The sequence below is a fragment of the Salmo salar genome, chromosome 11, assembly GCF_965601325.2.
Source record: "Salmo salar chromosome 11, fSalSal1, whole genome shotgun sequence".
Taxonomy (NCBI): Eukaryota; Metazoa; Chordata; class Actinopteri; order Salmoniformes; family Salmonidae; genus Salmo; species Salmo salar.
The window spans coordinates 117818383-117830825 of record NC_138301.1 but is presented as its reverse complement, the minus strand read 5'-3'; the positions used below and the strand labels follow the sequence as shown (position 1 = coordinate 117830825).

The 12443-nt window shown below is 43.9% G+C and overlaps 1 protein-coding gene across 2 annotated transcripts; it reads left to right on the top strand.

Moving 5' to 3' along the window:
- The first annotated feature begins 217 nt into the window (after positions 1 to 217).
- ccna1 (cyclin A1) lies at positions 218 to 5505 on the top strand. 2 transcript variants are annotated; one of them, XM_014129755.3, is made up of 9 exons: positions 218 to 395; positions 737 to 914; positions 983 to 1193; positions 1309 to 1427; positions 1753 to 1976; positions 2134 to 2338; positions 2773 to 2922; positions 4711 to 4844; positions 5053 to 5505. In XM_014129755.3, the coding sequence occupies exons 2-9, from the start codon at positions 756 to 758 to the stop codon at positions 5102 to 5104; spliced, it is 1254 nt and encodes a 417-aa protein (XP_013985230.3). In that variant the 5' UTR covers positions 218 to 395; positions 737 to 755; the 3' UTR covers positions 5105 to 5505. The 2 variants fall into 2 exon arrangements, with proteins under 2 accessions (XP_013985230.3, XP_013985231.3); XM_014129756.3 differs by having other exon boundaries at positions 221 to 395; positions 2809 to 2922.
- Positions 5506 to 12443: the final 6938 nt, after the last annotated feature.

Below are 12443 nucleotides of genomic sequence, written 5' to 3'. Positions count from 1 at the left end.
AACGTTTTATGAGTTGGCTTGCTGAAACATAATACGCACGCTGCTCAAACAATGAGCGTCCACGCGTTGCTATGGTAACGTCACCACGTGGTCTCGTCCGTAGGCTTGTGATTGGACCGCGCAACTGAGAGCGGCTTGTGATTGGACCCGCGCAACCGAGAGCGGCTTGTGATTGGACCGTGCAACTGAGAGCGGTTCGGAACTTGGATTGAAATTTGTGTAAAACTGAAACAGCTGAGTTTCACACAGCAACAACTGAAACAGCTGATCACTGCGTTCATCCGAATGAGATATAAACCGGTGGGAGGTAGCTAGTCATACCACGACAAAAACAATTTAGAAGCATTTTGTCTTAGCTATTTTGTGCATCATCGGCTGTGTAACACGCAACCAAGGTTTGTAGATTTTTTTTTTTATTTATTTAAAAAAAATAAACAACAAAACGTTTTAATTGAAACTCTTCAATTGCAAGCTACCATAACAAAGCCAAACATTTGAATCGTTGGCTAACAAATCGTGCACATACTGTTTTTACTTCGTTTTGGTTGTCCTTCATGGCTTTGCGATAATCGGTTAACTAACCAGCTAACTGAACTTTATTTGTGTATAACAATTCAAGGCGACCTACGAACGTGTTAAGCCCTCACTATCGGTAGTCATGGCAGCCAGTTTATACAGCTCCGCTAGGTACATTTGGTTTGTTTACCCTCTGATGTATAATCCCCTCTATTTCTAGCTGTTTTAACTATTTAAAGATGAACTTCAGCAACGTCGCCCGTCTGGCCAGCCGTAGCAGCCAAGAAAATGTTCTGGCCTCTAATAGGATGGATTCATCCCGGATGGACAGGGCTAAACAGAGGACTATACTCGGAGTCTTAACAGAAAACGAACAGCACAGTCGATCTTTTGGTCAGGTGAGTAGTTTGAGAACTTTTCTATGTACAGTCTATTCATATTGGCTAATCACTTATTCTTTTTTTAGGGACTTTTTTCCAAACGTGGCTCTATTTTGGACAACTCCCACACCAATCTCCTGGGTTGTCCCTCAAGCTCTAGTGCTGACATCTGTGTGGATGAGCCATGTGAGGTCGTCATCCCAGCCTCTGGCGAACTAGTGGCTGCAGAGGTGGTGGATGAGGAAACTGCTGCCATGCAACATAAAGATTTCCGTCTCTTCCTGGACCTGAGCTCAGGTGAGGTTGGCCTGTGGTGCCATTACACACCAAGGGCACAATGATGCATCACCATGTCAATTTTTCACTTCATTTTCACAGCACTGACTCATAACAGTAACCCTTTGTTTTGCAGGTTCATGCATGGACACTTCTATGCAGTCGCTCCCAGATAACGAGGCTCTCACCACTCAGAATGCCATGTGTCTGGCAGAATATTCTGAGGACATCCACAAACACTTACGCAAGAGTGAAGTGCGTGTTCAAACTATACGGCTACTAGTTTAAGTGTCTTCTATGCCTCTTGACATAAGGGCATCTGCTAAATGAAAAGCACTGTTCACATACCTTTTTTGAGGGTAATTCTCCCCATCACCCCCCCCCCCCCCCCCCCCACACACCTGGATCAGGCACGGCAGCCATTGTGGTTTAACACTCCAGCACTTTAGTTGCTGGCTCTTTGTATGTATTTACTTTATCCTGCTGTTAACCTCACACCAGGTAAATATTCTTTAGATTTGCCTGTTTTAAATTGCTCTAACTGGTGGTGGTAAAATCTCTTTCTAACCCTCTGTTCCAGATAAAGTGCCATCCGAAGTCTGGCTACATGCGGAAGCAGCCGGATATCACCAACTGCATGCGTGTCATTCTGGTGGACTGGCTGGTGGAGGTCGGCCAGGAGTACAAGCTGTGTGGGGAGACTATCTACCTGGCTGTCAACTACATGGACCGCTTCCTCTCCTGCATGTCTGTACTCCGGGGCAAGCTGCAGCTGGTGGGCACCGCTGCACTTCTGCTGGCTGCGTAAGTCATGTTACAAATTGAGCAGAAGTTTTGTAAAGAAACTGCCTATGTCTGTTCACAATACTTGTGGCTGGACTATGCCAGTAATCTGTAGGAAGGTGGTTCACTTTCAGCTGCGGTAAATGGCCTTTTTAGTGTTAACCCTTTTCTCTGGTAGTAAATATGAGGAGATCTACCCTCCGGAGGTGGATGACTTTGTGTACATCACAGATGACACTTACACCAAGAAGCAGCTGCTTCGTATGGAACACTTCCTGCTGAAGGTGTTGGCCTTCGACATGACCGTCCCAACCACACACCAGTTCCTCCGCCATTTCCTCACCGTCCAGGCAGTCTGCTTCAAGACTGAGAGCCTCGCCCTGGTACTTACAGAGAACTAGATGCTCATGTCTGATTGCTGTGCCATGTTTTTGAAATGTGCCTTTAGGCTAGCAGCATGGTATCAGGGTACATGAGTCAGTACTCTGACCCATGTGTTCAATAGTTTAGTCACTCTTGGTAAGAATGTGTTCTCACCTGGTTAAATAAAACCCAATGAGTTAACCCTGTAGGGGGACCCAAGTCCTCAGGATCCTGATTGGTGAAACACTTTCCCCAGAACACACTTGACTCCAATCAACTAGTCATGATCTTCAGTTAAAAATGCAATTAATTTATCAGGTGTGTTTGCTTGGGATGGGGGGGGGGGACACACAATCAGGCCCCTGAGAACTGGAATTGCCCAGGCCTGCTGTAGAGTGTATTTCACCCCAGTTGACTAAATGGTTTATCAACATTATTAATTTTTAATGTGCAGGAGTGTTTTGCTGCAGTAACGTCACTCTACTCTCAGTATGTGGCAGAGCTAAGCATGTTGGAAGTGGATCCATTCCTGCACTACTTCCCCTCTGTGGTGGCGGCTGCTGCTTTCTGTCTGGCCAACTACACCCTCAACAGGTCCCTCTGGGTAAGACATGTCTGTCTGATGGCAATTGGTCTCATGCTCCTATGTTGACTGCATCATCGCTCTGGGGTAACCCCCCCCCCCCCCCCCCCCGCACTGAGAACTAGTGCCTGGTCTGACCTTAAATCAAGAATACCAACTTGTACATGCATTTTATCCTGGTATGGTAATCACATTCCTGATATAAGTAGGGTAATCTCCCTTTGACATTATTCTCATAACTAGGCTATAGACTCAACAACAAAAACGTGCTCACTGTCGACTGCGTTTAATTTTCAGCAAACTTAACTTGTAATTATTTGTATGACAGTAACAAGATTTAACTGATACAAACTGAACAATTTCCACAGAAATGGAATGTGTCCCTGAACAAAGGGGGGGGGGGGGGGGGTCAAAATTAAGTCAGTATCTGGTGTGGCCACCAGCTGCATTAAGTACTGCAGTGCATCTCCTCATGGATTGCACCAGATTTGCCAGTTCTTGCTGTGAGATGTTACCCCACTCTTCCACCAAGGCACCTGCAAGTTCCTGGACATTTCTGGGGGGAATGGCCCTAGCCCTCACCCTCTGATCCAACAGGTCCCAGACGTGCTCAGTGGGATTGAGATCAGGATGTGTCGGTGGCCATGGCAGAACACTGACATCTGTCTTGCAGGAAATCACGCACAGAATGAGCAGTGGCATTGACATGCTGGAGGGTCATGTCAGGAAGGGTACCACATGAGGGAGGAGGATGTCTTCCCTGTAACGCACAGTGTTGAGATTGCCTGCAATGACAACAAGATCAGTCCGATGATGCTGTGACACACCGTCCCAGACCATGACGGACCCTCCACCTCCAAATCGATCCCGCTCCAGAGTACAGGCCTCGGTGTAACGCTCATTCCTTCAATGATAAATGCGAATCTGACCGTCACCCCTGGTGAGACAACCACGACTCGTCAGTGAAGAGAACGTGTTGCCTGTCTGGTCCAGTGACAGTGGTTTTGTGCCGGACCTGCCTTACAACAGGCCTACAAGCCCTCAGTCCAGCCTATTGTGGACAGTCTGAGCACTGATGGCGGGATTGTGCATTCCTGGTGTAACTCGGGCAGTTGTTGCCATCCTGTACCTGTCCCACAGGTGTGATGTTTAGATGTACCAATCTTGTGCAGGTGTTACACGTGGTCTGTCACTGCGAGGACGATCAGCTTTCTTAGGCGTCTCACAGTACGGACGTTGCAATTATTGCCCTGGCCACATCTGCAGTCCTCATGCCTCCTTGCAACATGCCTAAGGCACGTTCACGCAGATGAACAGGGACCCTGGGCATCTTTCTTTTGGTGTTTTTTTCAGAGTCAGTAGAAAGGCCTCTTTAGTGTCCTAACTGTAAGCTGACTGTTCCACAGGTGCATGTTCATTAATTGTTTATGGTTCATTAAACACGCATGGGCAAACAGTGTTAAAACCCTTTACTATAAAGATCTGAAGTTATTTGGAGTTTTACAAATGTATCTTTGAAAGACTAGGTCCTTAAAGGGATGTTTTCTTTTTTGCTGAGTTTAGAAAGTCCTACACCAGGTGGGTGCAGTGACATGTTTGGCAGTGTCAGTCCTAGTATGGCACCCAGGAACTAGTTAGGGTGGAGTTCCTTGCTCAAGGGCACATCAGCATAGTTTTCACCTTGTCGGCACTGGTATTCGAATAGCATCCTTTCAGTTACTGTCCAATACTCTAACTGCTAAGCTACCTGATGCCCTAGTTAGACTGGTTTGACTGGCTAAACTAACCGTGTGGCATCTGTCTTTCCAGCCTGACACCCTGTACACCTTCACTGGCTACACCCTGGCAGAGATTGCACCCTGCCTCAAGGACCTCCACAAGCTGTACCTCAGCGCCTACAGTCGCCCCCAACAGGCCATCAGGGAGAAGTACAAGGGCTCAAAGTGAGTTGGTAATCTGTACTATACTTTTTAACTATAATTCCTTAAACACAACCACGGTGTTTAACCTTAACCATGTCTGTCTTTAGCCACAGCTCTACTCCTGGGTTGTGTTCATTACCTGAACTTGTCCAATAACACTTTACTGTTGCCAAACGTTTTGCTGACTTTACTACCATGAACATCTGCTGACTGGCTCTCCTCTCTGCAGGTTTGGTAACGTGTCTATGCTAAGTCCTCCTGAGGATCTGCCTTTTTACTGAAGTTGCTGGGAAATGACTAACAACACAGCTCTTAGCTCCCTCTGTAGATGCCTACTGGACAACTTATTTGTATTGCTCTTAAATCTTTTTAATGAATTTTAATCTTATTAACACTTTGTTGTAGCTAGCTATTTGTGTAGGTAGCTATCAAGTAAACACAATGATATAGTAACTTGTTGACTTAACTCTAGAATGCCTACTTCAAGTGTTTTAGTACTAGTCTGTAAGCTCAGGACTTAACCCATGTCTGTACAAGCCTTTTTTATTTTTTTAAACGGCTGGTTGAATCTGTTTTTACTGTACCAAGTCATTTTTGCTTTTGGTCACTGCCACACAATCATGGACCTCAGGCTGCATCTTGTATGTTGCATCATGTGATTAAAGGAAACAAGTTGCCTATAGTTTGTCCTCGGCATTGCTTTACTCCTCTTCTCAATCCTCAGCCTTGACCCGGAGCGTTCAGGCATTTATTTTTGCCATGCTTTTCTATCACTTGTCATGGCGGTGGACTCCTTCCACTGCTCTGGGGATTTGGTTTTATTACATTTTGCTACATTCATAATTGGTAAGAGAGAATAAAGTGAACTGTCCTGTTGCAATATTTAATGTGTCCCAGTGGAGAAAGTAAGTTTCACAGCATCCTCTACATGTCTGCCATACTATAACTGTCTCAATATAGCTAGCTGCAGCCCACTAGAGTACCAGTATGAGCCATAACCCAGCAGTCCAATGGAGAAATGGTTCCAACAGTGTTCCCAAAGGGGATTTTGAAACACTCAATGGCTTTTTCGTGTAGGCTGGCTTTGACCTCTCGGACAAGATGACTATTTAACCCAAATTAATGCGGCTCAGACCTACAGATGCCATGATCTGGATGAGACTGCAGACTCAAGTCGAAAGACTCTGGATTAACTGTTGGCTAAATGTTGAACTGTCTAGCAAGTTTTTAAATTGACAATACCGGTTAACAAAGGTGTTAGCTGAAGATGGCTAGCAGGGATTTGCAGTCAAGCATGTCTACTTTGATGCTAAGCATTTTGATTCTGCATAAATGGCTCAGACTACGTTAAATCACCTTGTCTGGAACAGATTTACGTGGTTATCAACACGTCACACCAGGCTTAGCCTACACAATACACAGCCCTGATTAAGTGTTTCTAAAATCCCCTATGTGGTGGGGGAAAGATTAACCATTAACCTGTTTTGACCACTAGGTTTTATGGGTATTTTGACCAGAGGCGCTATGGTCCCTTAAAAACAAAATGCAGCTTTGAAACTGCAATCAACTGTTTTGGATGCGAAATTACTGCAGTAAAATAATGTTCGGGCGCAGTATTTGTCTGACTGCAATATATTTTTTTAAGGTGCAACGAGTGGGTGTAGTGTTGCCACTCGAGACCTTTTTGCGTGGCTGATTGGGCTGTACGACGAGTCGACACCTGTTCAAATGACTAGTGCACCGGTGTATTGGTTGCTTGCTGACCTGCTTCCACTAAGCGGCTGTGTATCCCGGTGTTGCCCGCTGTAGCTAACGTGGTCGTTTTCCCCACTCCCATTGTATTTCAAGTAGAATAGTCTACACAATATTGGTAACTCTCTAGATGTCTCTTTGAAAGTCTACTACTCAATGAGTAGGGCATGAACGGCAACATCGGGACACTTGCCAAGAACTGCTGTCCCGCAACGTACCGGAAGTAGCTAATATTAGGGTGAGTCATTTATAACCACACACATACAAGCAACCCATCAGTACTTTTAATAAAAACAGTTGTCAGTTCTATAACTGAATGTACAATTGTGTAAAACTAACAGTGAAATTACTGACTTATCCTCTGGCTTCAAAACACAAGTCCAAAATCTCGGTATGGTAGTATTTGCGTGGTTACTACTTTCCTTTTGACACATCCACTCGCCCATGCTCCTATACAACGGTATACTACAGTAGTTACCACACAGCCACAAAGTCAAAATTAGCCGACATAAAAAAAGAATGAAAACGACGCGCTCGTAGAAAGAACAGCCCTGTCATCAGAACACGGGAGGCGTGGATATCGTTCTGTTTTCCCCTGATAAGATGGCGTAATTGTCTGATTGTAATGAAAAGCAAAGAACAATTACAGTTGCGTGTCTTCATATCCACACATCACACTTGTTTTATTTGAAACCTCTAGCCATAGTTGAACATAACATTTACATCAGTCAAAATATACTTGGCGTAGACTACCAGGGGCAGATTGGGACAAAAAGCCAACCCTGGCATTTTAGCCACATCACCTCTGAGCCGTCTCTGCTAAGCCTAGCATCCTTTCCCACAGCACTGGTACCAGGAGACCAGGGGAACCATAACTTCCTCTACTGAGCCCAGCAACATCCTAGTTGTGAATGAATAAACCCATTTATTAGAGGAAGGAAAAACAATACAGAATAAATGCCTAATACTGTAGATGACCATTGGCTCATAATACCTTATGAAACTACTTATATTGAAAATAGAAGTGCCTGGCTGTCATACACAGTTTGTTATTAAGGCACATGAAAGTTCACATGTTCCAGAAGGCAATTCTACAAAAAAAACTAATTTTTTTTTTTTTTTTTTTTTTAAATGTTCTAACAGCTCTCTTGTGAAGTAGTGATCCTCGACATACGCCTAGTGTCCTGAAAGGAGTTTCCAGCCTTCAGTAGCGGTGGCTATGTAATGTAATCCGACGCTAGAGTCACTTCGTTAAAACAGCTCATAAACCCACTCGCTGGACTGAAGAAACTGAGATTCAGAAGCCAATAAACATTGATAAAGCAATTAAAATACACAGACAGTCCCCGATTTGACCTTCACTGTAATACATGATGGCTTGTGTTTAATTAAAAGCACTGTATAAATGTCTAGTAGATGCCTATTGCCTTACCTATGTGTTATAAAAGCCAATCTAATGACTTGTTAGTCTATATTGCAAGTAGACTAGTGAATAAATGTTCTCCCGATTCCCCCCTTCCCCTTCCCTAATTAGTATATTTCATACACTATACAGCCAAGAATGAGCAGATGCAGAATGAGCAGATGGAGAATGAGCAGATGGAGAATGCGCAGATGGAGAATGCGCAGATCGAGAATGAGCAGATGCAGAATGAGCAGATGCAGAATGAGCAGATGGAGAATGAGCAGATGGAGAATGCGCAGATGGAGAATGAGCAGATGGAGAATGAGCAGATGCAGAATGAGCAGATGGAGAATGAGCAGATGGAGAATGAGCAGATGGAGATGAGCAGATTGGGAATGCGCCATCCTGAATGTGCAGGACGCGCTGTTCCAAGTTGTCAATTGAGGGATCTTACGGTCAGAAAATCATGGAAAAGTCATGGAATTGTAATGTTGTGTTTTTCCTTTTTAAATATAGTATCAATCACTTAAAAAAAATCTACCTTTCAACCATGATCAGAATTAGGCCTACCCTTCAGCGAGTCTCTCTGTGTGCAGCATCTGCATGTGTACAGCAGGTAGCCTATATAATGATAGACTAACTATATAGCCAATTCAAAACATACAGTTGAAGTCGGAAGTTTACATACACCTTAGCCAAATACATTTAAACTCAGTTTTTCACAATTCCTGACATTTAATCCTAGTAAAAAATCCCTGTCTTAGATCAGTTAGGATCACCACGTTATTTTAATGATGTGAAATGTCAGAATAATAGTAGAGAGAATGATTTATTTCAGCTTTTATTTATTTCATCACATTCCAAGTGGGTCAGAAGTTTACATACACTCAATTAGTATTTGGTAGTATTGCTTTTAAATTGTTTAACTTGGGTCAAACGTTTTGGGTAGCCTTCCACAAGCTTCCCACAATAAGTTGGGTGAAGTTTGGCCCATTCCTCCTGACAAAGCTGGTGTAACTGAGACAGGTTTGTAGGCCTCCTTGCTCGCACACGCTTTTTCAGTTCTGCCCACAAATTTTCTATAGGATTGAGGTCAGGGCTTTGTGATTGCCACTCCAATAGCTTGACTTTGATGTCCTTAAGCCATTTTGCCATAACTTCGGAAGTATGCTTGGGGTCATTGTCCATTTGGAAGACCCATTTGTGACCAAGCTTTAACTTCCTGGCTGATGTCTTGAGATGTTGCTTCAATATATCCACATAATTTTCCTCCTTATGATGCCATCTATTTTGTAAAGTGCACCAGTCCCTCTTGCAGCAAAGCATCCCCATAACATGATGCTGCCGCCCCCGTGCTTCATGGTTGGGATGGTGTTATTCGTCTTGCAAGCGTCCCCCTTTTTCCTCCAAATATAACGATGGTCATTATGGCCAAACAGTTCTATTTTTGTTTCATCAGACCAGAGGACATTTCTCCAAAAAGTACGATCTTTGTCCCCATGTGCAGTTGCAAACTGTAGTCTGGCCTTTTTATGGCGGTTTTGGAGCAGTGGCTTCTTCCTTGCTGAGCGGCCTTTCAGGTTATGTCGATATAGGACTCATTCTACTGTGGATATAGATACTTTTGTACCTTTTTCCTCCATCATCTTCACAAGGTCCTTTGCTGTTGTTCTGGGATTGATTTGCACTTTTTGCACCAAAGTACATTCATCTCTAGGAGACAGAACGCGTCTCCTTCCTGAGCGGTATGACGGCTGCGTGGTCCCATGGTGTTTAGACTTGCGTACTATTGTTTGTACAGATGAACGTGGTACCTTCAGGCGTTTGGAAATTGCTCCCAAGGATGGACCAAACTTGTGGAGGTCTACAATTTTTTTTCGGAGTTCTTGGCTGACTTCTTTTGATTTTCCCATGATGTCAAGCAAAGAGGCACTGAGTTTGAAGGTAGGCGTTGAAATACATCCACAGGTACACCTCCAATTGACTCAAATGATGTCAATTCGCCTATCAGAAGCTTCTAAAGCCATGACATAATTTTCTGGAATTTTCCAAGCTGTTTAAAGGCAAAGTCAACTTAGTGTATGTAAACTTCTCACCCACTGGAATTGTGATACAGTGAATTGTAAGTGAAATAATCTGTCTGTAAACAATTGGAAAAATGACTTGTGTCATGCACAAAGTAGACTCGCCAAAACTATAGTTTGTGAACAAGACATTTGCGGAGTGGTTGAAAAATGAGTTTTAATGACTCCAACCTAAGTGTATGTAAACTTCCGACTTCAACTGTAGTAGTATGGCTAGTTATCTCGCTAGTTAACTATACTGAACAAATTCATGTGGCTATTTTCTCCTGAACCACATGGTCTATCTACTACATTGAACAAAAATATAAACGCAACATGTAAAGTGTTGGTCCCGTGTTTCATAAGCTGAAATAAAAGATTCCAGAAATGTTCCATACACATTTCTCTCAAATTGTGTTTAAATCCCTGTTAGGGAGCATTTCTCCTTTGCCAAGATTATCATCCACCTGACAGGTGTGGCATATCAAGAATCTGATTAAACAGCATGATCATTACACAGGTGTACCTTGTGCTTGGGACAATAAAAGACCACTCTAAAAGTGTTGAGGGAGCGTGCAATTGGCATGCTGACTGCAGTAATGTCCACAAGAGCTGTTGCCAAAGAATGTAATATCTGTTTCTCTACCATGTCGTTTTAGAGAATTTGGCAGTATGTCCAACTGGCCTCACAACCGTAGACAACGTGTAACCATGCCAGCCCAGGACCTCCACATCTGGCTTCTTCACCTGCAGGATCATCTGAGACCATCCACCCGGGCAGCTGATGAAACTCAGGAGTTTTCCTGTCTGTAATAATGCCCTTTTGTGGGCATAGACTCATTCTGATTGGCTAGGCCTGGCTCCCCAGTGGGTGGGCCTATCCCTTCCCATGCCCACCCATAGCTGTGCCCCTGCCCAGTCATGTAAAATCCATAGATTAGGTCCTAATTTATTTATTTCATTTGACTGATTTCCTTATATGAACTGTAGCTCAGTAAAATAGTTGAAATTGTTACATGTTGCGTTTATATTCGGTATATTTAGCTGTAGGCCTAAGCATTCATGTCATTGACTCATTGTCACTTTTCTATTAAACAATAGGCTATGTAATTCCAATAACTTAAAACATATTCTCAGAATAGCCTAATTGACAAATAACTTCCATGCTGTACATAGATCTCCCCTGAAACATGAATATTTTAGTCTTATAAAGTTATAGATAACATGTTTTAGTTAGCTACCTTCCTTTGAAGTAGCCTACCATATCCATTGTATCCCTGATTCATTGAATGAGTGAATCATTGTATAAAGACATACAAGTATTTGGTTAATGTGGTAAACTTTTATTTCAGGGGTGGCCAACCATTGTCCAGGAGAGCTACTGGGTGTGCAGGCTTTTATTCCAGCCCTGCTCTAACACAGTACACTGTAGCCTAAACATCAGCCCTGGTCTAACCCACCATGCTGTAGCCTAAACATCAGCCCTGGTCTAATACTCCATACTGCAGCCTAAACATCAGCCCTGCTTTAACTCACCATGCTGTAGCCTAAACATCAGCCCTGCTCTAATACTCCACACTGCAGCCTAAACATCAGCCCTGGTCTAATACTCCACACTGTAGCCTAAACATCAGCCCTGCTCTAACATAGTACACTGCAGCCTAAACATCAGCCCTGGTCTAACTCACCACTCTGTAGCCTAAACATCAGCCCTGGTCTAACATAGTACACTGCAGCCTAAACATCAGCCCTGGTCTAACACAGTACACTGTAGCCTAAACATCAGCCCTGGTCTAATACTCCACACTGTAGCCTAAACATCAGCCCTGGTCTAATACTCCACACTGTAGCCTAAACATCAGCCCTGGTCTAACACAGTACACTGCAGCCTAAACATCAGCCCTGGTCTAACACAGTACACTGCAGCCTAAACATCAGCCCTGGTCTAATACTCCACACTGTAGCCTAAACATCAGCCCTGCTCTAATACTCCACACTGTAGCCTAAACATCAGCCCTGCTCTAACACAGTACACTGTAGCCTAAACATCAGCCCTGATCTAACACAGTACACTGCAGCCTAAACATCAGCCCTGGTTTAATACTCCACTCTGTAGCCTAAACATCAGCCCTGGTCTAACACAGTACACTGTAGCCTAAACATCAGCCCTGGTCTAACACAGTACACTGCAGCCTAAACATCAGCCCTGCTCTAATACTCCACACTGCAGCCTAAACATCAGCCCTGCTCTAATACTCCACACTGCAGCCTAAACATCAGCCCTGGTCTAATACTCCACACTGCAGCCTAAACATCAGCCCTGGTCTAATACTCCACACTGCAGCCTAAACATCAGCCCTGGTCTAACACAGTACACTGTAGCCTAAACATCAGCCCTGG

Excerpts from the sequence above, each read along its gene's own strand:
- ccna1 (XM_014129755.3), top strand. The coding sequence starts at position 756 with ATGAACTTCAGCAACGTCGCCCGTCTGGCCAGCCGTAGCAGCCAAGAA. Across the intron at positions 1,194-1,308 it reads CTTCCTGGACCTGAGCTCAG|GTTCATGCATGGACACTTCT; the intron begins GTGAGGTTGGCC and ends TTTGTTTTGCAG. Across the intron at positions 2,923-4,710 it reads CCCTCAACAGGTCCCTCTGG|CCTGACACCCTGTACACCTT; the intron begins GTAAGACATGTC and ends CTGTCTTTCCAG.